Genomic DNA, 24,362 nt, shown 5'->3' on the forward strand with positions numbered 1-24,362 from the left:
TCCCGTATCAAAGAACGATATAACAAATTTGATTTATCAATCAGCTAGGGTAATAACTTGGCCCAACGAGAGAAAGACTAGCCTTCCCCTCCTCTCGTTCTCGATTACCACTGAAAATTAGTACTCGAACGCGTTAATCGTCCCTTTCTCTCGGCGAACGTTATTCGCTCTTGTACTCTTCGGCGTATTCGATAACCGATAAAACGGCTTCAACGACCAGTTCATGAAGTCGTCCACCGACCGTAGAAAGAGGGACGAGAGGAACGTATTTGTCGATCCGTCTGCCTGTTACCGGACAGTTTCTTCGTTCTGGAAGGATCCAGTCGCAGAGAAAGCGGTAGTTTCGCTTCTCGTCACGCCCGCGGTGTTAGAAGCGCGGCCACGGCCAGCCTGTACTTAGATTCATACTGCCTTCCTGGGTCGTACGTTAAACTTCAGACCATTTGCAATCCTTTGGTAATGCTCTCGACGTGCTCCTTAGCTCGCATTCTTAGAGCCTGGATGCTCGTTGTGCGCGGATCGTGTCCTGGAGGACTCGGTGGCGCTGCTGCAACGTGACCTCCGCTTCCTATGCTCGTCATTCCTCCGCTTAGGGTACCTGTCATCCGAGAAAATCATTTTTGTTTCATCTGGCGTTCGATTAATATCGTTATAAATTCTAATAAATACTACGAGTAGCAAAATCGAGTTCACATTTTCGTCTCAAACGAAAGCGGATCGATGCAAGTTTATGTAATGATAAGCATAGAATGACGGAAATTTTAGTGTCGAAGTTGAGTTCTTGAATCGATTTTTTCAAGTTAGAGAATGTCGTTGCTTAGAATTTAGGACACTAAATTTTGGAATTTCTCAAAAACTGTGCAGCAACGTTCAGTAGGTTCCGAAGTAAGTTTCTATAGCAATTTCAGAAAATATCGTTAGAATAATAATTTTACCTGGGACTGCGCTTCCAACGGCTCCGACGTTTGGTGGTGACGGCAGTCGTCTCGGAGACGTTAGATAACTGGGATATCCTGTGTGAGGTGCAGCCAGAAAGCCAGGAAGAGCGCTTAATAGACCTGGAGGAGTGAGCCAAGGATCTCCCGGTAGACCCAAAGCCGGGCCAGCTACGTTTCTGCAACGAAAACGATATATTTCAATCGATACGTTTATTCGCCAATTTATACATATATACATTAACCCAGATATGCTTGTCATGCTTCCAGAAAGTTAAATACGTACAAAATATATTCCCCGTCTGTTTCATTATTTTTGCAGTATAGTATAAACAACAGCGCTATCGGAATTTAATCGATACATTCGATTTAAATCTTAAGCAAAGAGAAATATTATTTTGAAAAATTTTGTAAGAAAAGAAAGAAAAAGAATTGAAGAATATTTAGATTAATTATTATTTTATATGCAAGGTGGTTGGTAAATGGTGGTACAAGCGGAAAGGGGGTGATTCTACGCGAAAAAAGAAGTCGAAAATATAAAATAAAAATTTTTCGTTTGAGACTTTGTTTTCGAGAAAATCGACTTTGAATTTTCGCTCGGTACGCATGCACTTTATCACGTTTCGTTATAACGTTGTCTCGATGGAAAAATTTAGAAAAAAAAAAATAAAAAAAATTTGTATTCTATATTTTCGACTTCTATTTTCGCGTAGAATCACCCCCTTTCCCGCTTGTACCACCAGTTACCAACCACCCTGTATACATATATTACTCGGGAATATCTAAATTAATACTAATACTATAATAAATCATATACAATCATTGAAACGTTACCTCATATTGGCTGGATGATGGTATTCGCTGAGGCCGAGTCTCGCGGCTTCCATCTTCTCCTGTCTACGCCATTTTGCTCGCCTATTCTGAAACCACACCTGAAACATAAAAACACGCAACCATTTATCATACATGCGCTACACGCTAAATGCAGCTTCGCTTTCGTATTTCGCGAGAAGTCAATCGCGAAAACGTTCGGTTTCGTGACGATATAGCGAAACGAGGTTACATTCGCCATTCGTGTAACTTTCAACGGAAAGTCATGCATTCGAATCGTACGGTTTTGCCGTCGGAAACAGAGAGCAGCTACGTGAAAAGCAGCAAGTTCATCGTGAAGTTAGTAGTTGGAAAAATTCCTCTTACACGAATCGAATGTTGGGAGCTTTACGAAGAGCTTCGAAAGGAGAAGACAAGCCGCGAGCGAGAGTAGCCAGAAAATGGAGTTCCTTTGGCGATTCACGATACCGTGCAGGCGAGAAAAGTGGCTAGCAAAGCTCTCTTATCCTCTTTCTCCGATTCCCATTCTTACACAACTCTCTTTCTCCCTCTTACCTTCTCACCCTAATCTTCTGTCTTTCTTAGTCTCATTCATCCACCCTATCCGTGGCATTCGTTTCTTCGAGTTGGCTGTCTTGCTCGCTCAGAAATGGGAAAGGAGAGTTGCGGAGAAATGTCTCTGGGCGGGGCGGTCCACCCCTGGAGGCAGCACGGGCCAAGAAAAGGAGGTAAGAAGAGAGCTCGTAGGGTGAGAAGAATCCGCGCGGGGACCACCCTTCTTCGACATCAAGAGAGTAACGAGGGTAACTGTGCGGGGCGAAATCGAAAGTGAGCGACGTGACGGCGCTCTCACCGATCCCGAGGTGGACCGAAAGAAGGGCAGGAGAGAAGAAACGCGGCACTCGTGACACTCGAGGAGGGAACGAAAAGGACGGTCGGCCATGTTGATTTCTTTATTGTAACATGGCTGCTGTTGGCAGCCCGCTAAAGTCTATCGCGATAAGTATCGGCTGCTGGCTTCTCGCCTTATGAATTATTCAGCGCCGCAGAGACACGCCGATACCCCTATTCCGTTTTGGTCCGTGACGAATGTACGGGAGCGAGGGAGAAAGTGAATTTCAAGAGGGAGACCAAGACGTGGAGAGAGGGAAACGTCGATGCGAACGATCGGTATGGACATCCTTTTTTTGGCTCTGCTCTGTGAAATCGCATCGTCACGTTTGCGTACGTTGCCATGCTCGCGCGTTCGTGCTCGTTGTGTACGAACAAATAATTGGCTCGTTAAGCATCGAAATACAAGATTTAAGGACTAAAGCAAAGTGCTGTAACACTCGTAGGTTTTTCGAAATTTAGGCAGAAACGTGGATACATTTGTTTTGGAATTCGAGAGACGCGAGAAACGTCGAGTATCCGAAACCGTGTTCCACTCGAACGACGCTTATCGAGTTTCATTTTCGAGAAATTCCGATCGTTTACACGACCGTCGGCTTCCATCGGCGCGTTTGGATACAACGAATAAACCAATCGGATTGGCGCGGGAATCTGCAGATCCTGAAATCGGATTTCCCAGCAAGACTTCCGTCGCAACGAATATCCTGCTCGTCTCCGGTGGGCCACGAGGAAACGCGCGTGCGTCTCCACACAAACTATATCCTATCTCGTCGTCGTCGTCGTCCCACGTCGACCTAGACGATATCGTAGCATTTCTCTCTATCTCGTTTTATTGTGTAATCCACTTCATAATTTCCCGTTTAACTCCCTGAATTCTCTCGTCATCTCCCTACTATCTTTTCTCTCTCCTTCTCAATCTACTTCACTCCTTCCACATACCGTTTCGTTGCAACGAGGAGAAGTGTCGCGTTCGAATAATGAATAACGAATAAATTGAATGTCCCGTCGTCGTCGTCATCGTCGTCGTCGTCGTCGTAGCAGACGATCGTGACGAAAGAGAAACGGCTAAAAATACGGAAGGAACGAGAGCATCCGTGTTAACGGGATAACTCTGGTAAAACAGCAATGTTAAAGGGGCGGAGGGGAACGGATATCGAGGCATTCCCGGGCTCATCAGGGCGATATTCCACTCTCGAGGACGAGAAGCAATTTTCTTTCCTGGCTCCGTAGATGAGGAAACGCCATGGACAAGATGCCACGTCGAAATGATGGGAAAATAAGCGAATTTCCCTTCGTATCTCTTATATATCCACTTCTTCCCGTCTTTCATCCTTCCACCGTCTTGTTTTCTCTCTTTGTTTCGCTATATATCCATCTTTCTCACGGTCTCCACCCCCTCGAACAACGACGCCCGTCGTGTATATAAGAATCGTACCCTCCTTCTCTCTTCCCTTCTCTGCAGAAGGAAGGTGAGTTGCTCGTTGGTGGCCGGAATGCTTCGTCTATCCTTTCTTACTGTGTTTCTCTATCGCTCTCGTTCCTCTCTCGCGGAAATATAAAGAACAGGGCTAACGCGGCTTAACCATTTTAGGTCGTAAATTTATTAGAGTAGGTACTTCCATCTTCTCCATCTCCGACCCATCATTCTCCGCCCACCTTCTACGTTTCGCTCCTCATCCTTCGGCTTTCTTCTTTCTCGGCCAGTCAGCCGAGCCATCCGTCCATCCATCCATCCATCCATCCATCCACCCACCCACCACCTTCTCGATGCAGCGCGACGCTCCTCGGCAATGATATTGCCAAGGTAAACTCGCTTAGACGATTTAAATGCAAGAAAATTGGAATAAAATGGAAGTAATTTCGAGATTAAAATTGCACGTTGCGTTTGCCTGCGTGAACGCGGTCTGCCCGCGGGGTGCTCTTCCCAGAGCATCCACGACAACGGATTCTGCACGGAGAAAGCTGCTTTTTTCGGATTTGGTAGCTGTCGATAATTTAAAATTTCTTCGATCACTTGTTACATGTGTAGCATCTAGAACTTTAAACGCTTTATCGACAACGAACTTTTACTCCCAACAGCGACCTATTTTTGGGGACATTTTTAGAAGATGGAAAAGAACATCGATCGCTTCTATTTTAATTACTTTAAAAAACACAGTACGATTACCTTCTATAAATAGATCGCGACTTTCCATACACTCGTGCGAAATTCGAAGGAGCAAAGATACATGAAACATCCATGGTAGCATTCGCGTTGTAATATTTAGTGGGCGAAACAAATCTGTTTCGGAGCAAGACGTAATAAAGTTTTTTTGTTGGTAAACACATCAACTGAGATATTAATCGAAACATTAAATAACAAAGAATATATACATAGCTTTTAACTACAAAAGAACTACAATATTCTTCGCTATCAAGAACCGAGCGTCGTAACGATAAAAAGGAAATGATGGAACAACACGCACACATAGCTGAGATGTAATACACTACGATGGCTGCAGAGAGGTAACGGTTGCACGATTTTCGTTAACGATTTTCCCTTCCATTTCGCGCGCTGGTTACGCTCGAAACGCGGCCGAAATCACGTTCACGCCAAGCCCCGTTACTTTCGACAGAAAACCACTTTGCTAGGTTGGCGCGCTTTGCAGTTGGACCCGGAAAATCTCGGTCCCCGGTTTCGGGGAGAAAAGAAGCTAACAGAGTGGTCGTTTACAGGGAAATATCGACGTTAACGTCATTCAGGCGGCCGCGTAACAGCTTTCGTCGATCACTATCGCTATACGGTGACGAGACAAGCTCGTCGAGACCCGCGTATCGCGGCAAAAATCACTTTTCCATCCGGTTGTTGCCATTTCTTTCATCCCCCCTTCCTTATCCCAGCTATTCCCAATCATCCCGCCAAGTTCGAGAGCGCATCGTTCCGGGACGATGATCGCTTTATCCTTGCCGACGACCCACGAATTCGGATTAGCGCCGGTAAAAAGGTATTCGAGAGCCGCTCACGCCACGTCGAACTCATTGTCGTTCGTGCTGGTATTAACAGATTTCACCTATTGTTCGACTACTATGGTGGCCTTAAGTTTGCCGAAGGAGTTGCGAACTCGAAGAGGTGTCAGCGTGTGTTTCACGCGTCTGCGGTCTCGCGTTTGCTCTTTAGGTTGCAACTTTATACTATTTTCTGTCGTCACCTTCTAGATAGTTCTCTGCAGGAAGCTCGCGAAACATCAATTAATCGATGCCGCTTTTTGCAAATTTATCAACTTTAACTCATATTTGGATCTAGGATTCAACGTTCGTTTGTTCAATTTTTTGTGCACGAATGACTTACACAGCTTTACTCTTAATGTCATCACTTTTCGCCACTTTTCAAGTTAGGATACTAGTCAGACTCGCGTCTCCTTCTATGCTCGATATGTATATTTCACGTCACGACAGTTTCATGCGAATCGTAAGCTCGATACGCGGTTATCTTCGCTATATTCGTCCAATAAACTGTCTCGCACAATGGTGAGAAAATTATTATTACAAAGAAGATCAGTCTTTAGCAATCTACGCATATACGATATATTTAATAAGGAGAATAGTCATTGATTTTTTAAACTTTCTAAAGCGTCGTGAACCATACGGTTAAATAGTAATCTAGATCTTGTACGTGAATATGTAATTATATATCCTAAACAAAAATTATAACTAAAGACAAAGCTCTATTTTGCAATAGAATTATACCTCAGCAAGCGCATAGAGATTGAGGGAAGATTCACACAAACAATGCATTCTCCCTACCACAGGTACTGTAAAACGGACCGGTGTTTCCAAATGCAAAAAAGGTACGTTGGATATCATTTATTTCTCCTTCGAGCATATTACAAGTTTATCAAAGCTCTATCGTGGACGTAGCGCGACACAGGAAAGGGATAGACGGGAGGCGGACACGTTTCGAATATAAGGCTAGATTCCGGTCCAAGGCACTGTGACCGTGGTATGCATAGAGAAGGGAGATGTTTGGAGAGGGTTGGAGTCTATTATTCAGCGTGCTTTTTATACCCCCCTCCCAGAAAACCACTCTCCTTCTCTACCCTCTAGTCCTATACTATTTCCCCCTTCTCCTTCGAGGCCCTGTCAAACTGTCGTGCAAATTCAATTCTATACAGTCGTTCTCATTTCGATTCGAGTCGAAGGCCGTGGCAGAAGCGTGCCGAGCAGAAAGGGCCAGCGCACAGCCTGGTCGTCTATGCACCCGCACTGCGGATACGTTCGAGGATAATTGACGATGCGGCGTGACTCGTGCAGCGTGCGAGTTAAATCAATTCCACCGGGTGGAGGGTGGTCAGTTTCTAGTTAAACGGAACGAGCTGGTTCGCTGATCGGTCCGACTTTCCTAAACGTTTTGATTTTCCACGTGATTTTCCGCCTATTCCCACGGCCATCCCGATCATCGCCTATATTTCTTTCTCGTTATCCAACGCGAATACTTTTTGCCTCCGATCGATTTCTAATTCGTGGATTTTATGTTTTAAGCTGAGTATATAGGTTTTACACACGAGCTGTTCAGGAGCCAAATTCTGCAGTCAACTCCGGAAATTGAAAGATATAAACTCCATTTTCTCGAATTTATCTTGAAATTTATCTATTCTAAATTTGATATCGTATTCGTTCGTTCCTCGAGAATTGAATGTTAATCGCGCACTTGTGTCACGAAACTAAGTAATTGATAAAAAGTGGAGTTATTCAATTTGATCCCTGAGAGATCAGAATTTATTTAGATGTAAATAGGACAGAGATTTTTGTTTAAGTAGAGAATTTGTTTAAGTAGAGAGGGTTTGGAATTTGAAGGTAAACGTGTTAGGATAAAGGATGAGCGTCACTGGGAAACTCCTCCAATAAAGCCACCCCTGTCGTTGCGTGTAATCACCCTTAAACACTCCAACGCCCCGGTCTAACCCCAGCGTACTGCGATACAATACTAATGTGCTACAAATAACATCCCAAACACGAGGCGATTTCACTTCTACAATGAGGCTAAACGGTTCCATGTACGACAACGACGGATACGAAGGCATCGGATCGTTCGCTCGTTGTCGAGAGGATCCTTGTACACACCCGTTGCCGAACAATGAGCCTTGTTGTGCGTTTCTTTTCAAGGCAGATCATCGAGGATCGTTTTTGCCAGGAAGTCAATCGATGATGAAACTGTAGAAATTATGTGCATATATTTCCTGATTTCGTGGTAAGAAATACAATTGAGAATTCGATGTTTAACCCACATGTAGGCGATCAAAATGCTGCAGCTATCCAACAAATGCATAAAAAAGTTTGAAATTTTTGCACAAGTCGACGTAAAAATATATACAAAAAAAAAAAAAAATAGAAATTTAGCACGTGATATTATAAAAATATAGAGAAAAACATAGGAATATTCGATTTTAGAGATTTCTTGGAATTTCCTATATCTCGTTCATCTCAAATTTTTCAACGGTATTTGAATCAAGAGGATATAACCTATGGATTTTAAACTACAATTGCTAATCTATCGTATTTTTATTTATAACTCTTACAAATAGATGCAACAAACTTTTTGTATCTGTATATCCACGCTAAAGTTGACGAAAACATAGTATCTGATCGAAAGATACACAATAGCAAAAAATTTCACGATAAATTTATTAGATACTTAAAATTTTTAACGATGCCGGAGAGCCGTGTTTGCTTACGCTGTTCGCTGGTATTTATCGAGCTCAAAAATAAACAAACGAATATTCTGGTTATTTGATTAATTGTAAAGAGAAAGAGAGAGAGAGAGAGAGAGAGAGAAAAGGGGAGACACGATTATGTAAAGTACCAAAACGATATTAATCGCGGTTAAACAGTCGCTTAATCGATGCGCTTAAAATTGTCCTACTTTGCTTTCCTGTTCTATTTGCGACCCGTTCCGCGCCATTTGTACAGTTGGTTCTTCTATCTTTTTAATGGCGAGTCAAGTACCGAGAATAAATGTTATTAATACGCCCCCAGAGGACGCGGTCTTTTCAGATAACAAAGGATTATTAGATTGCAGTTAATCTAAATATAGAAGGACGGAAAGTGAAGGCAAATGCTGGTATAATTCTAAAGGAAGAGGAAACCGTGCGAGCCAATGAGAATAATATACTGGCAATTACGTGCAAGGGGCTTGCTCAACGTTTCCTTTTCCTTTCTTTCCTTCGTATGCATTCCTCTCCTTCATTTTTTCGTTCAAGGATTATGAACGATCGACTTTCTCAATGATCGGAGAAACACGGAAGTGTCAAGAACACGAATCATGCCCTGAAATTCGATCCTTCTTATTAAGACCCTGTCGACGTCGAAAGAAAGAGGGGTTTAAATCGAACGCAGAATACAGGGGCTGGCCGTTACCGAGGCAAAAATAGTTCAAAAAACCTGTGAAAATTCTGCAGCTTTTCTGCTTAAGAAAATACCAATCGATTCTGGCATGTGTTAAACATCTGTATACACGTTATTTCGATCAACACAGGTAACCTTTTAATCGTTACATTTACATACTACGAAATAGAATTACGCTTTAGTAATTACACTATATGTTCTACATTAATAGACACATAATAATATTCTCGTTAGTATTATTCGTTTCGTTAAGATGTTCGTAAATATTAAAACTGGTTTCATACGAATAAGAGAATATTCATTGATCAGGATTTTGTACTTGTTCCAAAAGATTTAATACATTTACCAAAAGTAAAGTTTGTTGGAACTATTTACAAAAGTTGCAATAGAAACACAATAGATTAATAAGTATGTATTGAATTTCATAAATTGATTTAAATCCTATTAAAAAATTTGGTAAGGACTAAATGGATTCCAGAAGATTTCTGCAACATCTGGATCTGAATTGTAAAATTCGAATCGTACATTTTGCAATACTTGCTATCTAAATATCACCGCTTGTATTAAGTTCTTTCTCTCTAATCAAATCTCCACGATTTAATCGTCCCCACACGAATGTAATTCTTACATTCACAATCGACACTTCTTTCGTTCGAGTTTACAAAAACCACCGAACATCCGGCACGAGCACAGCTATCAACGTTCTCGTTAATTAACCATCCTCCAAGTTATCCGGGCCGTTTGAACCGCAGTCGAATCGCGGCGAAATCAAAGCCAAGGATCCTTTATCCGACGGCGGAGCTCCGGCTGTCATCAGCCTCGTGGTCTCGTTTTAAAAAGTCGGTCACAATGCGAGGTGGCCGAGACAACGGGCCGCGCCAGACTCCGACCTAATCACGAGGGTGTATCGCGTGAATGAGCCCCGCAGAAATTCGGCAAATTAGCCTTATGGCCCTCGTATTTTGACACCGCGCGTTCATTGTCCCGCCGTGGACTCCCTTTCTCGCTTGCCAGCCGCGGAATCGGATTCAACTGAATGCACCCTTTGTCCGCGAACCTATTTACCAAGCAATATGCTCGTAACCCCGACACGAGACCGACTTCTCCCTTTTTTACTGGATACACCCAAAGACTTGGAATTTTCTCGATGGCTGCACGCGCACGTTGGACCGTTTCGCCGCCATTACGGAGAACCGACGATCACAATGTCGATCGACTTTCGCGGTTGTCTACCATTCTTATTCTTTTTTTTTTTTCACCCTTATGTTTGAATGGAAAATTGCACAAAGAAAGGAATACGATTGTTCGTATACGGCACAAATGAGTAACAGGATGCCGCATCGTTGTAATGTTGTAACATTTGTGTACAAAATATGCGAAACGTAGTGTAGAAAATATCAATTTTCAAGGTTAATGGCGGACAAGTTTTCAAAAATCGCACCTACCATTCATTGACGCAGGAGTTTGCGAAAAATATCGCTGTCAACGCGACTACAAAGGAAATTAACGGCTACCAACCGGTGAACCACCCCCGATTACGATAATTGGAAGCGGAGAACGGAGCAAAAAAGTGGAAAAACCGCGAGAACGGGCTGAATAAAGGAACTCTTGCGCAGCCGGGTGCAGCGTGGCTGCACGTGAAAATCCGTCGCCGATGTAATAACTCTAATAACTCGTAATAAAGCCCGGCTGGAGTCATATTAGCGTCAGGAGCACGCGTGGGCGCACAAAGGGCGGCCGCCCTCGACAAACACTGTGACTTTTGATGATTATTAACTTCACGGGCCAGCCACGTCGACCAGGAGATGAGTAACGGAGGGAAAAGGTGAAAGGGGAGAGGATCCGTAGGCCCTACACAGTAATCTGTTGCCCCGTAGGCTTTTCTAGTCCTGCTTTCTACCCTTCTCTTCTCCTTCCTCGTTTCACAGAGATCCCTATCTCACTCGCTCCCCCTTCGTCTCTCTGTTTCACCCTTGAAGAGCCAGTCAGCCCTCCTACTACCGCCTGGGAACCAAATTAATAGTTAGTTCTACTGGATATATCTCGAATTCGGTGTATTCCCCGGCGAGTGACCCACCAGCTTCCCTTTCCTTCCTCCTTGTCTCTGGCTGCGTTTGACATCGGTTACTCGTTAAAGGGCCGCGCGATATCTCGATCAAACGAACCTCTTGCGGCCCTCGAATGGGGTTAATTGAACGGGATCGCAGAATTGATAATTTACGGTGCCCTTTGCACTGACCAACAGTTCTTACTCGACTGTTTTCGGTAAACGATTATGTATACACATATGTATAACGTATGTATACACTCCCGGAAATTTAAATCGGACTATGGTCATATCCTAGTTTTTATGCAAAATTTAGTTCTCCTTAAGTTATTAGTGTATATATACATATGTATGTATAATATGTAAATAAGATCGTGGGCCATCTATTTAGAAAAATATGAGTGAAATAACATTTGAGAAGGCACAGAGATAAGACGAATATTCCCTTATTATCATACAATGCTATACGATTCTACTTATAGATACGAAATGATTTTATCATTTTCGTAATTGTAACGAATCTACGAGATGTAGCTAATCAGATCTAACTTCTTTCCGACAGCCTTTTTTTATAGCGATATTTATCAGCACTCATTACGATATTTGAAGAGGAGAATTAGCTGACTAACTAGGTTTCATTCTTTCAATCATGTCCGTGTAAATACGAATGTCTATAAAAATCTATAGTGCGAGTAATATTCGAGAGAGATTACTTTTTACCCGAAAGCATTGTTCTAAATTCCCTTCGTTGTGCAAACGCCGTTCTGTTATCTCTCTTCGGAGAACAAAGTTTTCCTCGTTTAAGAAAACGAAGGCTTCTCAGATCGTTTATCTCTAGCCGATCGTTCAAACGATTCAAGGAAATCGACGGATACGAGGCGGATCACGGGACAGTTTAGTGTTACTAATCCCTCAGGGGCGCGATTTCCAGGTTGCGCATTCATCGTTCTGCTCGAGTCTCGGCTGCCTACCTGGCGATCCACGTTGGGACGTTCACGGCCAGAAATCTCGAACTCTTGAAACGGATATATTTTCACGAAGTGACATTCATCCCCGTCGGAGAGAGTGGCTCGGTTCTGCCTTTGTAAGGGATCCCCTCACGGTTGCATTTTGCATCTATGCGCCGGTGTCCCGGAGATCCGTGGAGAGCCGCGCATGCAGCGGCAAGAAATTCGATCTTAAACCACTCCGGAAAAAAAGGAGACGAGCCAATGAAGGCGAGGAAAGGAGGGGGATAGAGAAAGGAGGAGGAGGTGGAGGGAGAAGGGGGTAGAGAGGGGGAGGGGCAGCAGCAACCAGTGGAATTGAATACGTTTGTACCTGAGCCCGACAATGGGCTTCGTAATTCGATTACAAGGACCGCCAGCTAATTGTTAATTGCTGGCCTCAGGACCATATGCCGACAAAGGTTTCATAACATTATATGGAATATTAAAACGAGCAGGCACATGCGTGGATTTTCTATGCGTGTGCCCTACATGAAGGCCCTTTGCTGGCCTCGTAACGCGGTTAGGCAAAACCACCGCCACTGGTTCCAGGATCCAATTCCTTCGTGGGAAAAGCCTTCTTTCCTTTCTTTCTTCTTTCGCTCGTTAATGTGTACAAACTTCGGCTTCTTTCCGCCCATCTTTCCTATTGATAATCCCGATTTTAGAAAATTTAGCACGTGTTAATAATTAATTCCTCTAGATGTACAACTTTTAGAGAACTGTTGCTTCTCTTATATCATGTCACCTACTACTGATTTTAATCTTACAAAATTTCTTCCAAACACAGACTTTTCGAGGACCACGTAGTAACAGGTTAGAAACGAAGACTTTCTGTAATCTATCGAGGATATTATGTCGGTAGAGAGGGGCGGGATAAGGGCGCGATAGTCTTTGGGGAAACAAAAGAACGCAGTGATACGATAACTTTCTTCTTGTCCGCAATTAGCAAGATTTAATCATGCTCGCGTGTCATGCGGCATATCGTTAGAAGTCTCAACTTATATGCATGCAACGTCGCTCTTATCGTCTTCTTTCCATCGAACTCCAAACGCGTAGTCCTCTTTTCTGAACTCGTTAACCAACTCTCAAGGACCGACTCCGCCGCAATTAATTATCCTCGTAATTACATCTGTAATTTGCGTCGAACGACGCTTGCTGACGAGTGCAGCCTTTTTCCAGCCAACTCTGTCTCTTTCTCTCTCTCTCTCTCTCTCTCTCTCTCTCTCACACACATATTCGCTCTCCTCGAGGCTCATCCCGCTTAAACCCGCTCGCGCATTTCGTACCCTTGGTGTTTAACGGCTAATCTGCCAAATGAAGTGTTTTTGTGTTTGAGCACAACACTTCGTCTCAATAGAGGAGCAAAACCGCCCTCGGGAAAAGGGTTGCTCTGACATGATTGATGCTCGAGGGGGCAGAGCAAGGGTCCGCCAACCCTTTTTAGTCAAGCGCTAAACGGAGTGCTTAATTGAGCCACAGACCTCAGAACCTCGGACAGCTAATCTTCCGAACGTATTTACAGAAAACGATGGACCTTTCCTCTTTCTTGTTGCTCGCATGCCACGTTTCTTTCGTCTTTCGACCGTAACTCAGTTTTTTTTTGTCCTTACTGTTGGCTATAGCATTTTAGAGCATTATTTTTATTTCTAAATCACGAGAGTTATGTTTTTAACGGCGCCATTAACTGTTATCGGTTTATCGAATAGTAATAACGGTAAGTCGTGACAAGTACAGAAAGAAATAAGCAATTGTAATTCTGCGAAGATGTAGCTTGATTATTGAAAGGTAGTAAAGAAATTTCAACCTTCACCTGGTATCGTTCCTGGTATCGTTCCTGGTATCGTTGACTCGTAATTTTAAAGACGATAAAGATGATATTAAGACTTTGATCTATTTCAGAGAAAATAATTATCATAAGGTGTCCTACTAACGATATCTATACTTAGACAAATTTTCTATTAAAGAAGTTGGCAACAGCCATAATTCAAAATTCCATAGAATCTCGCCCATAATTCTTTCAGATAATAAAGGTTTGGATTAAATTCCTTAGTGTTAAAATATTTTATTCCAATTCGCATTTTACATTTGTTGGATACAAAAATATGAATTAAAATTATCCTAAAATTAAACTAATCTAACTCAAATCTATTTCAAATTCGCAGGTCATCCGTAGCTCGATAATACCAATTGAGGATTAAAGATACATATATATATTTTTAGTTTCACAAAACCATAAAATTTCTTTATATTTCACTCGGATTGATAGCGTCCTAAGGATCGACGAGGAAACGATGAATGCTGGCGCGCATCCCCGTCTGAACGCGCGCGCGCACGAACGAAAGGACGAACACTGGCCCGTAATGGAGTTTCCAAATATTCGGGGAGCCCTCGCTCAATTTCGAACAATTTGCATTTAGGGTGAAGTGCAATTAATAGGAGCGGGGTGTTGTCCCGTGCCATTCCACGCCTATTAACACTATATTCCGCGGGAGTTTAGCATATCGAGGGGGCAATATTGAGTTACGCGACAGTAATTATAATACTCGTTAGACGGCGCTGCAAGAGTTTACCCACTTCGCATGCTCTCGCGAGCCGCAGGATCGAAGGATGTGTTTCTGCGCCGACTTAAGGGTCTTGACAGTCTGTTACCGTGAAAACGAACCACGTTCTCAGATCAATTCCCCCTTAAAACGTTTAAATTAGAGATGGAAAAAAATGCCTCGTCGATTAATTCGAAAGCGTTAATCACTTAAAGGGTTAAACCTATGTTGCATTCCTCGGGAATTGTTTTCTTAGGAATAAAACACGACAACCTTTATCTGCAATTGTTTCACGAGTTTAAAACGGGAAGTTTATTATCCTTCTGATGGAAGGTTGCTTAATGAAACAGCGGTAACCCGCGAGTTTCGTGTAACTTCGATTAAAAAAGGGGGTTGATCTTTCCGAGAAATCTACGAAGGGCTCGTTCACGCAACTGACGACGGACTTCTACTTATTTTTAAACGAAGAACTTGCGGAAGGGGCGAATCCAAGGAAATTATATCGGGCTAAGTACCGGGAGGTGTTACGAAAAACATAACAAAATGCGATAAGAAAGTTGAATGTTTCTTGCAAACAGATTAGTAGATTGTCGATGTAAAAAGATGAACGTGCAACTCGAAGTGCTTGATTACTGAATATTTTTTCGTAACACTTTTGCGCGTAGTACTATGTAAAAAAAGGTTCTCGAAATTGATCGATGAGAAATGATGAATCTTAGTCTTACGTGGTATATTTTCCCAGTTATCGGAGGTACATTTTCCGAAACATCTTGAAAATATCTAACCGATAATTTTAACCATTAACGTTAACCATTAGAGAGAATCCATTATGCATACAATATCCATATACTTTTACAAACGACTCAAACATATTTTCTACCTATCAAAAAACTTTCTATTCTTAGAAAAATTCTTCGAATTTCCCAATTACACGTTTCATGCTCGAACTCCGAGTTGAGCGAATTCGTCTGACTTATTACGTCCGTTACCACTTGACACTCGATCGAGCTGGCGCAAGTGGACAGACAGTAGTGCTCGACGTTTTTCTGCTTTTCGCTTCCTCGGTGGACCAGGGGGCCAAAAGAGTCTCTCCGACGCGTTCCGTCGCATTATATTCTTTTTCGTTCCTTCGTGACGGCCTCCGTCGCACAGCAGGTGTCCCGCTCTCACGATCTTCGCTATTTCCCGCCACCCCATTTTCTCTCTTCTCCGGACGCCGGGACTGCTCTCGCGCCTAGCACGAGGCCATTATCTTATTTTCCGCCTGGAAACATCGCACCCACAAGAAAAACGATCTGATAGGGGGAAGAAGGCCGACAGAGAAAGCCCATTGGCTGTTCACGCGGAAGATCAGAGGTGCTTGCGTGTAATAACATTTGTATCTGCGAGCGTCTTTCTTTCCTCCCGACGATATCAAGCGCAGTTCGAGATATTCGAGGCCATCAGCCTACCATGATTGGATGGATAGTTCGAATCGTTATTAACGTTGTTGAGTGATGATTTTAAGCTGCTTGCTAATGGTAAAACGAAAAGAAAGACATGAACGACGTGAAAGATGGAAAGAGGTATTTTTCAAGATCAAAGGAGCTAAAATCATGTTCGAAGTCAGGATTATTTAAAAACTATGACGAATCATCCGAGTCGTTTTACTGGCAGTCGAGAAAATTTGAGAGTCATGGAGGATCATCGAGGTTATACTAGTAGCAATCAAGATTGATGAAAGGGTCGTAAAAGTATCACGTTTAAATCATGTCATTGTCACTCAGTCTTATTTTAAGGTCATTAAAAGTCGTCCCATTGGATTTCAAAGTCACTTATTTCCATTTACAAAAGTGTACAATGATGCTCATTTAAAGAATATAATTATTACCTAATAGTCTTGTTCCTCTCGAGTGAACGGTTTGAATCTATTGAAACGGCCCTTATTATGGGACAAATCTACTTAAGTAGATTAAGATATCAATATCCTCCTTCCTGGTTATTATCGTAGTTACGGCAGGAAAGAATTACGGTTGCACAATCATATGTCTTTCTTCTCACGGGATATACCGTATATTATGATACGTTATAAAAGGCGTACAAATAGTAATAGTAAAAGTAGAGGAAGTAAGACACCACTTCATCAAGACATTATTTTGATTTATGTATGTTCGCAATCGAGCAACCTATACGAATATCTTTATCCCGGCGCAACCTGGTGCAAGAATTCTCACTGCCCTCTGCTAAACAGCTTTACGGTGCCACGCATGGGTATTAATATCACGACGCCAAGCTTATGGTTCTCGGTCTACTGACCACGAGGGGTACGAGCAAGTCGGTTGCAACCAGGGAAACAACTATATCCGTTCTACGCTGCCAAACTACGGTACACAATACGGTACATAATTAAATCCATAAAACAACGGTAACTACAAAAAAAAAAAAAAAAAAACGAAGCCATAAAATTCATTTTAATTCAACATCGTCGATCAAAGTCCTTTTCAAAGAAAAGGGAAGGCAATTATCGTGACATTCGCTAATTAAACAAATAGAGATCATTGAACGCGCATAATAATTGAAGAGCTGAAATGTTAAAAGATCTAAATGCAACACAGACAATGATTGTCAATAAATATACTTTTCAATAAAAAAAAAAGCAGGCCGCCGGCGCATGAGCCACGGCTAACGCGTTCGTTAATTTTCTCTACGCTTTTTCCGCATTGCGTGCGCAATTGCGTCGGGAAGCGGCGCGGAGCCGTCGTGCAGAGATATTCGCGGCAGTAGCCATGGTTACGGGCGTTGATCGCCAGCCCGCTAGGCGGAGGCGGCGTGCGTGACTAATTTGACACCCCGTAGATATAGGTGCGCCTAACCCAGACAGTCACCTGCGATTCGTGCCGGCCTCGTGTCGGTGCTAACGATCACGATTTGGCCCCTTAATAAAACCGAATTAAACGGGCCGACAAGCGCCGCCACCGACTCGCTTCGATTCAAGTTATTCAGTCTAAATAATTGTAAATATAACCCTTTTTAATAAACCGTTACACGCATATTTTCTGATGAATCATTTCCTACACACATATATGTATGTATTCGTGTAAACGGAAAATGCACGACTACCTGAAGCTGTAGGGATAAGCGTGATGGAACGTGTTTTGAAAATATTTATGTAATTTGTCCAAAAGTGAATGAGAGAAATTATGAAATAGAAGAATCGCATGAATTAATTCTGAATTCGCATGAATTAATGAATTAATTCTGAAGTGTTATTCGTTGAGTCTCCTTCCATTATTATCCGACTATGTAATTTTATTTCGTTATCGATGCTATTCCAAACTAAACTTCTATTTTTCTATTCCTCCAAAGATAACGTAATAAACATTCTTACGTTAGGCGTTAAAGCAATTGTACTTTTATCCCATAAACGAACGGTGTGTAGTACGTTAAAGATCAAACGATGTGTTTCCCGAGTAAAATAGACGTGGAATTATTGTTTGGAACGAGGGTTAATTGTTTAGGGAGTAGTAGAGGTAGAATATTATTAATGCAGTTCGTATGCAAGAAAATAGTTGTAGAACGACGCGTGTCTCTTGCCTTTGAACGGGGTTTCCATGCCGACGTGACGGTAAATAACGTCAAGCACCGTAGAAGCCCCTTTTATTTCGTACATACGTTCTTGCTTCCTGGTAAAGATGATTTTCTTCCTAGAAACTAACCCGTTTTCACCCTTCCTGTTCTTCTTGTTGAGTCAAGCAGCTCGTACAGGGGTCGCACATACACAGGTATTTCGAGGTTTTCCTCGTACATACGCATGCAAATTACTTTCGCATGATCGTCGAAAACATTTTTCAACGGCGTAAACGCGTACGGCGGTTCCGATTTTCTTTGTAAATGGAACGAAAACAAGGAAGATCGCTTTTAAATTGCGCTCTCAAAAGCTTTCAGAAACGATTGCAGCTTCGATATTAGTTTCACGTCCCACCCCCGTGGTGCCTCCATCCCCTTGCTACCCACGCCCATCTATCACGCTCGACGAATGTATTTCTCGTCGTAGGCGAGAGCGGTTTGAAATTCTTCCGCGACTCGGTGTGCGAGCGGACGAAAAAAATTGTAATCGAATTGGAGTATTTTTCCAATTGGCTATCGTCGAGCGGTCGAGCGCGTCGAACGATCGACCATCCGGCCACGGTGGATTCTTTCTCTCCTTCCCTTTCTCTCTCTTTCTCTCTTCAAATTAGTTGGCCTACCGCGAAAAATCAATCTGCCCGCTTTTTTCCGCCCGTCTCTCCGTGCCTTTTCCACGACGATTGTCGATTCCATTTTCTCTTTTTCGTTCGCTTCGGGAAAATACGCCGGCCATCGATTCGAATTCCCCATGGCGAAATGTCATAGACTCGTCGCGATTTCCGTGCGACGCGTTTTCTTAGGTAATGAATTTCAGCATATAGATCCGGGAATTTGCCCTCGTTCTTTATTTGCCAATTACATTTAGGAATAATTCTCCTAGTAACTTGCATCGAATCGAGAGAATTGCATACATTTAATTTACTATTTCAGATCAATTCGGCCTTAGAATTTACTTTCTTTGTGCTATCTTTTTCAATTAATATACCAATGAACGATCAAACGAAGTTGATGAGTCTGGCTTTTGAGAAGCTCAGTTAACTTAATATTAAATATAATGTCTATATATTTGGCACGATTTTCGTTTTGCATTATATACCTTATTATTGAACGACAATCACCCTAATCAGCAGGTGTTTCATGATAGAGCCAATTTCGATGAGTGTTTCCAGCGAAGTTCGCCCCTATATCGATTCCAATTCTACCAAATCGCTGGCCTAAGGCATGTTTTTTAACAACCGAACTCGCGATCGCGTGACGGCAAAGCGAAACGCGCGTCGACGATGCGCCTAATCGTATAATACGCAGCAGTAAAATTTTGTTATTCTCTGATTAAGTACGTTGGCGAAGAACGAAAGGTGATTAATTATCTCGTAGTGAAAATTAAATATCTTTCAGCCATAGAAAGTTCTAATGTTAAGCTCATTGATCCTGTTACCGTAAGACAGTAATGAACGGAAACTGCTAAATACAGAATTGAACTTGTGGAATAATCATGGAAGACACTTGTACCACCAATTATCTTTATCTTCTCAAAAACCTCGTACCTTTTCTTTTCCATTCTTCCCTAGCTTCATCCGCCTTTAGTTCGCCCACCTTGTTCACGAGTAGTTCAATTTCCAAACGTCGTCGCGTCGCTCATGAAAATTAATGAAATATCAAGAACAAGAAAATGTAATGGGTTAACCAGAACCGTAAATTCGAAGAATATTGGCAATTACAAGCCATGTAACCTTCTGTAACGAGTATTTATTCAAGAAACCATTTTAACTGCGAGGTTGTCAACGAATCTTTTCCTTTCACGAACCGATTACGAACGTCGCATTGAAAACGATGCGTAAACCTGAATTACAATAACAAGCTTAACAAGCAATTCGACGTTTCGATATCGGCCGAGGCGGAGCGTAGTTGTGTATCCAATAAAATCTCCGCACTCCGTGAACGATAATTATCGCGGGAAAACATTGTTAATCCCCGCAATCAATCTGCCAGTACGTATATACGCACGCACATATCCATATATTATATATACATATATACACACATACAATGTGTATATATGTACATACAAAAATATATATATATATATATATACACATACAAATATACGTATCTTCGCGTGTATAGTATATATACTCAAGAGGCAGAGAGGATGCATGGAAAATCTGGAAAACGCGTTTTCCCGGGTCACACAATCGAGGCTATGGTGACCACCGACCGGGCCCCCTACCACCGAAACAACCCGGTTTGTCCAATAAAAGCTCCGTTTCCCTTCGCTATCACCCCCTTCCAGCCCTCCGCAAAACCATCTCGTCGAGCGGCCTAATAAATCCGACAGATAGGATTGGCGTGCGCTATCAATTAAAAATGATGAAACCGAACGTGCGTCCGCCTCTTCGTTGCGCCTATCATCGTTCTCTTTTCCTCTTCCACCCTCCTTTCTCCATCCTTTCTCCCACTCTCCTTACTCGTAGCTTCGCGGCTGATTCCTTCGCCTTGTCTGTTCGCGTAATAAGCTTAAGCGATTAGGTGTACCTTAGGGGCGCGCTGGCGTTCCCCTCTTCGATGTTCCAGCTCCTCGCTTTCCAATTTCTCTCTCTTCAAGTTGAGAGAAGTAGCGAAAGGGGCAGCATTGTAAGCGACAGAGAGAAAGGAAGGATGGAGAAAGGTCGGCAAACTCTTCTACAAAAAATTGAAAAAAGTAAAACGACGACGGCGGTGGTGTGCACGGCGACAGCACCGGCAGGTTTTAAATGCAATTTAAATTTTTAATTGCAACTCTCTTCTAGAGACAGTGGCGCCGTGGCGTTATCTATCATCCTTCTGCCACGGTTCCTCTATGGCGTACTCCCTCTTTTCTTTCGGTGGTTGTTATTAATTGCTTTGCCTCCTGATGACTAGGGTTGTTTGGCTGCTGGTGATTGAAATGGAGATCTTACTTTTCCTTTTAAAGCTATGAAGCTCTATGAAAAATTTTGCATCTTCTTCGTTTATATATTCGTTTTTCGGCTAGCCAGGTTATAAGAATCGTCGACAATCTTGTAATCATCGTTCGTTGGACATAGTAAAATCGCTCTCGGTAAAAATCGGATAAAGAATAAATTCATCGTGGGATCTTGTGTTTTTATCGCTTAAAATAATTAAATTAAATCCGTAAAATTACACGATTTATTCTTGAACGATCTGATGGAAATACTAAAATCGTCTTAGGCGAATAGTCCGACAAAAGGAAAGGTAGACTTTCTACTTTCTCCGTTTTAATTCCTTTTAAAATGACTTTAATCCCAAGGATCGTTGATAAAATCGCGATGATTGTTATCATACCAGGCATAATGAAATTCTAAAGTTATTAAACGATTTAAAAAAAAAATAGGATGAAAAATCAATTTAGCCGTTTCGATTTGTAAAAAGACGCAGGTGCACCTGAAAAGCTGGCGTACTGGCTGGTTGTTATCTGGCAAACTACGTCGCTCGTATATACTTTTGTTATGTGGCACGGTCGGAAAGCGTGCCCCCGGGAGCCTAATCGATGCGTCGTCGCATGCGACTGCGTGCTTTTATCGCTGTCACGCACATAATTAATTTAATTTAGTTTAATACGTCGGGGCCAGCGTCAGCCGGCGATTGCTGTTCCGATTGTTTGCACGGAAACGCTGCCATTAAACTCGGCCCGCTTGCTGGTCGCGCGCACGGCACTCGTGTCCGCTTGATTTCAATGGAACAGAGAAAGACCAAGATTGACGAAGGAAAATATTAAATCGCTTGATTCGTGCTCGAGTCTTAGTGTCTATGAATCTAACGCATCACCTTTCAGACGAGAAAATGGTAGTTTTAGGTTCTTTCGCATTATCGAAGTTATATTATTAATGAAATTGCACGAATCACAAGTTACAAGTTGCCAATAAAAACATTGGGTGATAATCTGAACGAAATTTTACAGGTCTGTAAGTTATAAAGCCTCTAATTGTTGTATTTGATATAAGATTGTGAAGGAGAAGATTGCAAGTCGATTGCAAATATTTATGCAAAGTTTCATCAACGCGACTAAAAGAATAAAACTTAAAAAGAGATTATTTCACTTACTAAATAGATATTAACCTATAATTTGTCAACTCTGTGACATTATTAATTATTAAATTATCGTGTAAAACAGTTCGGATCGAACGAATTGGAAAATTGTTTGTTATGTTTTCGTACAATAATCCCTGTTGAAGAGAAGTTCTTTTTGTCTCGTTTTCTTTTTCGAGTGACGTTTTTTTCCAGGCTGTAAAGGTAAAGAAAAACATTGGATCAGAGATCGTTGTTTTTTTCATTTTGTTTTTTTTTTTTTTTTTTTGCTTTGGTTTTCGATAAAAGAGCGAGGTAACAGAGACGGTGGTTGTTTAATAAACATCGTTGGAAGTTATGGCAGCACAGTACGATGCCTTTCTGACCGTTCGTTTATTCCCTCCCTTCTTTTTTCGTGAAATCGTTAAGGTAACAGGATCGCGCGCCGGTGTCGTGAGGGTTAACGAGTTAATACCTCGTTAGTCGCGTGACTCCGCGGTCGGGTGATTATTTAAAAATGTATGAATATTCGTTTTACCCGCGAGAAAACGATCTCTCGCTGTATGCCGATTAACAGCGCGATTTCAGACAATTATTCTTCCTAATCGCTGATCCACCGACAGGATCTCCGATTCCAAGCGAACCCGCCTTCGCATTTGCGCAGTTAATTCTCGAAACTTCGTGAAGTTATGTCTATGCACACTATTTAATGACAGGATTACTTTTTATAGGATGAAAGAGCAATTAAAATTGTTCAAAACAGATTGCAAATTATAGGATAAATTTTAGATCTGCGATCACAGACGGTAAAAACTACCTACGTCCTATCGTTCCATCCAAAATCTCAATATACACATTTCACTTTCTAAATTTCTAACTTTCTAAGCGACTTTCCAAGTTTCTAATGTTTCTAAGCTTCTAAGTTCAAAACGACCAATTGATCATCGAAATTAGCAAATCATAATGTTTCTTCAAAAATTATTATATATGCAACGATACATTTGCATGGATTTGTCCGATTTTAAGCAGAGTATTTGTATTAACGAAGGCTTGATTTTTTCTTGTCACTATACACACTATATGTACGTTCTCTCGTTCGGATTTCTTTGGTGTACATTTTATACTCTAATGTATAATCGGTAGTTCTGGAGATAAGTACTAGGTATCCTCGTGCACACGAATTAACTCGCGTTTTAACTCACCTGGACGCGCACTTCCGGAAGATTGACTTTCATAGCGAGCTCCTCCCTGGAGTACACGTCCGGATAATGAGACTTCTCGAAGGCTCTCTCGAGCTCGTGCAGCTGGTAAGTGGTGAAGGTCGTCCTGTTTCGACGATGCTTCTTCTTGCCACCGTTCCCGTTCAAATCGTCCCCGCAGCCTGCTCCGAGTTCCTCGTCGCTGCCACCGCCGGTGGAATTGCAGCTGTTCTCACCTGGAACCCACGGGAGTGGTCAGGTCTCCTCGGAAACGGTCGTTACGGTTAATAGGTACGGTAATGGTGATCGATTTATCCCAGTCTCGGCTATTACCTCTATTATGCGCGTATAATGCTAGCTATTACAAGTGTTGTAACGCTCATCACTCGGAGTTGGATCGTGCTCGATTTTTCGCGTTCGCGTGCACCTTTCGACTTTGAGATTTCCGTAGGAATTTCTCGCATTTCAAACTCTTGATAGGCTAGACAAGAGTTGCAAATAATAATTGTTTATATCTACAGTAAGTTTAAACATCTATTTGATATTATCGCAAATATGACAATTTAGATTTGTGATAAACGGTATCAAATTAGTCAGCTTAAATCCTCGGTTCGTTAGAACACAGTTTAAGTGATTTTTAGTTTTAAAAAATCTAAATATCTGTTCAACTAAATTACAAATACACGAGAGAAAAATAAACCTTTTCGTTCAAAAATTGCGAGACTTTTAGGTCATTGAATATTTTTTATTATTGATATTACTTTGATATTAATTCGTTTTCTTGATTTTAAATTTGAATTATTGATTATTTTATGATAATAAGTCATAACTACGAATGTCTACATTCTTATCATTACTGTGGAACCGTATGTAATCTCTTGAAACATTTGATAGTTTTA

The 24,362-nt window shown here is 42.0% G+C and overlaps 1 protein-coding gene across 1 annotated transcript in view; it reads right to left on the bottom strand.

The window, feature by feature from the left end:
- Nucleotides 1-217: 217 nt before the first annotated feature.
- Nucleotides 218-24,362, bottom strand: part of LOC117204228 (retinal homeobox protein Rx1-like) — a 42,778-nt gene continuing 18,633 nt past the window's right edge. The window contains exons 2-5 of the mRNA XM_033441429.1: nucleotides 23,467-23,699; nucleotides 1,770-1,867; nucleotides 936-1,114; nucleotides 218-598 (exon numbers count right to left, since the gene is read on the bottom strand). Coding sequence (XP_033297320.1) covers nucleotides 435-598; nucleotides 936-1,114; nucleotides 1,770-1,867; nucleotides 23,467-23,699 — 674 coding nt within the window. The 3' untranslated portion in view covers nucleotides 218-434. The remainder of the gene's footprint in view (nucleotides 599-935; nucleotides 1,115-1,769; nucleotides 1,868-23,466; nucleotides 23,700-24,362) is intronic.

Source organism: Bombus bifarius, unplaced genomic scaffold (genome assembly GCF_011952205.1).
Source record: "Bombus bifarius isolate JDL3187 unplaced genomic scaffold, Bbif_JDL3187 scf7180000007977, whole genome shotgun sequence".
Lineage (NCBI taxonomy): Eukaryota > Metazoa > Arthropoda > Insecta > Hymenoptera > Apidae > Bombus > Bombus bifarius.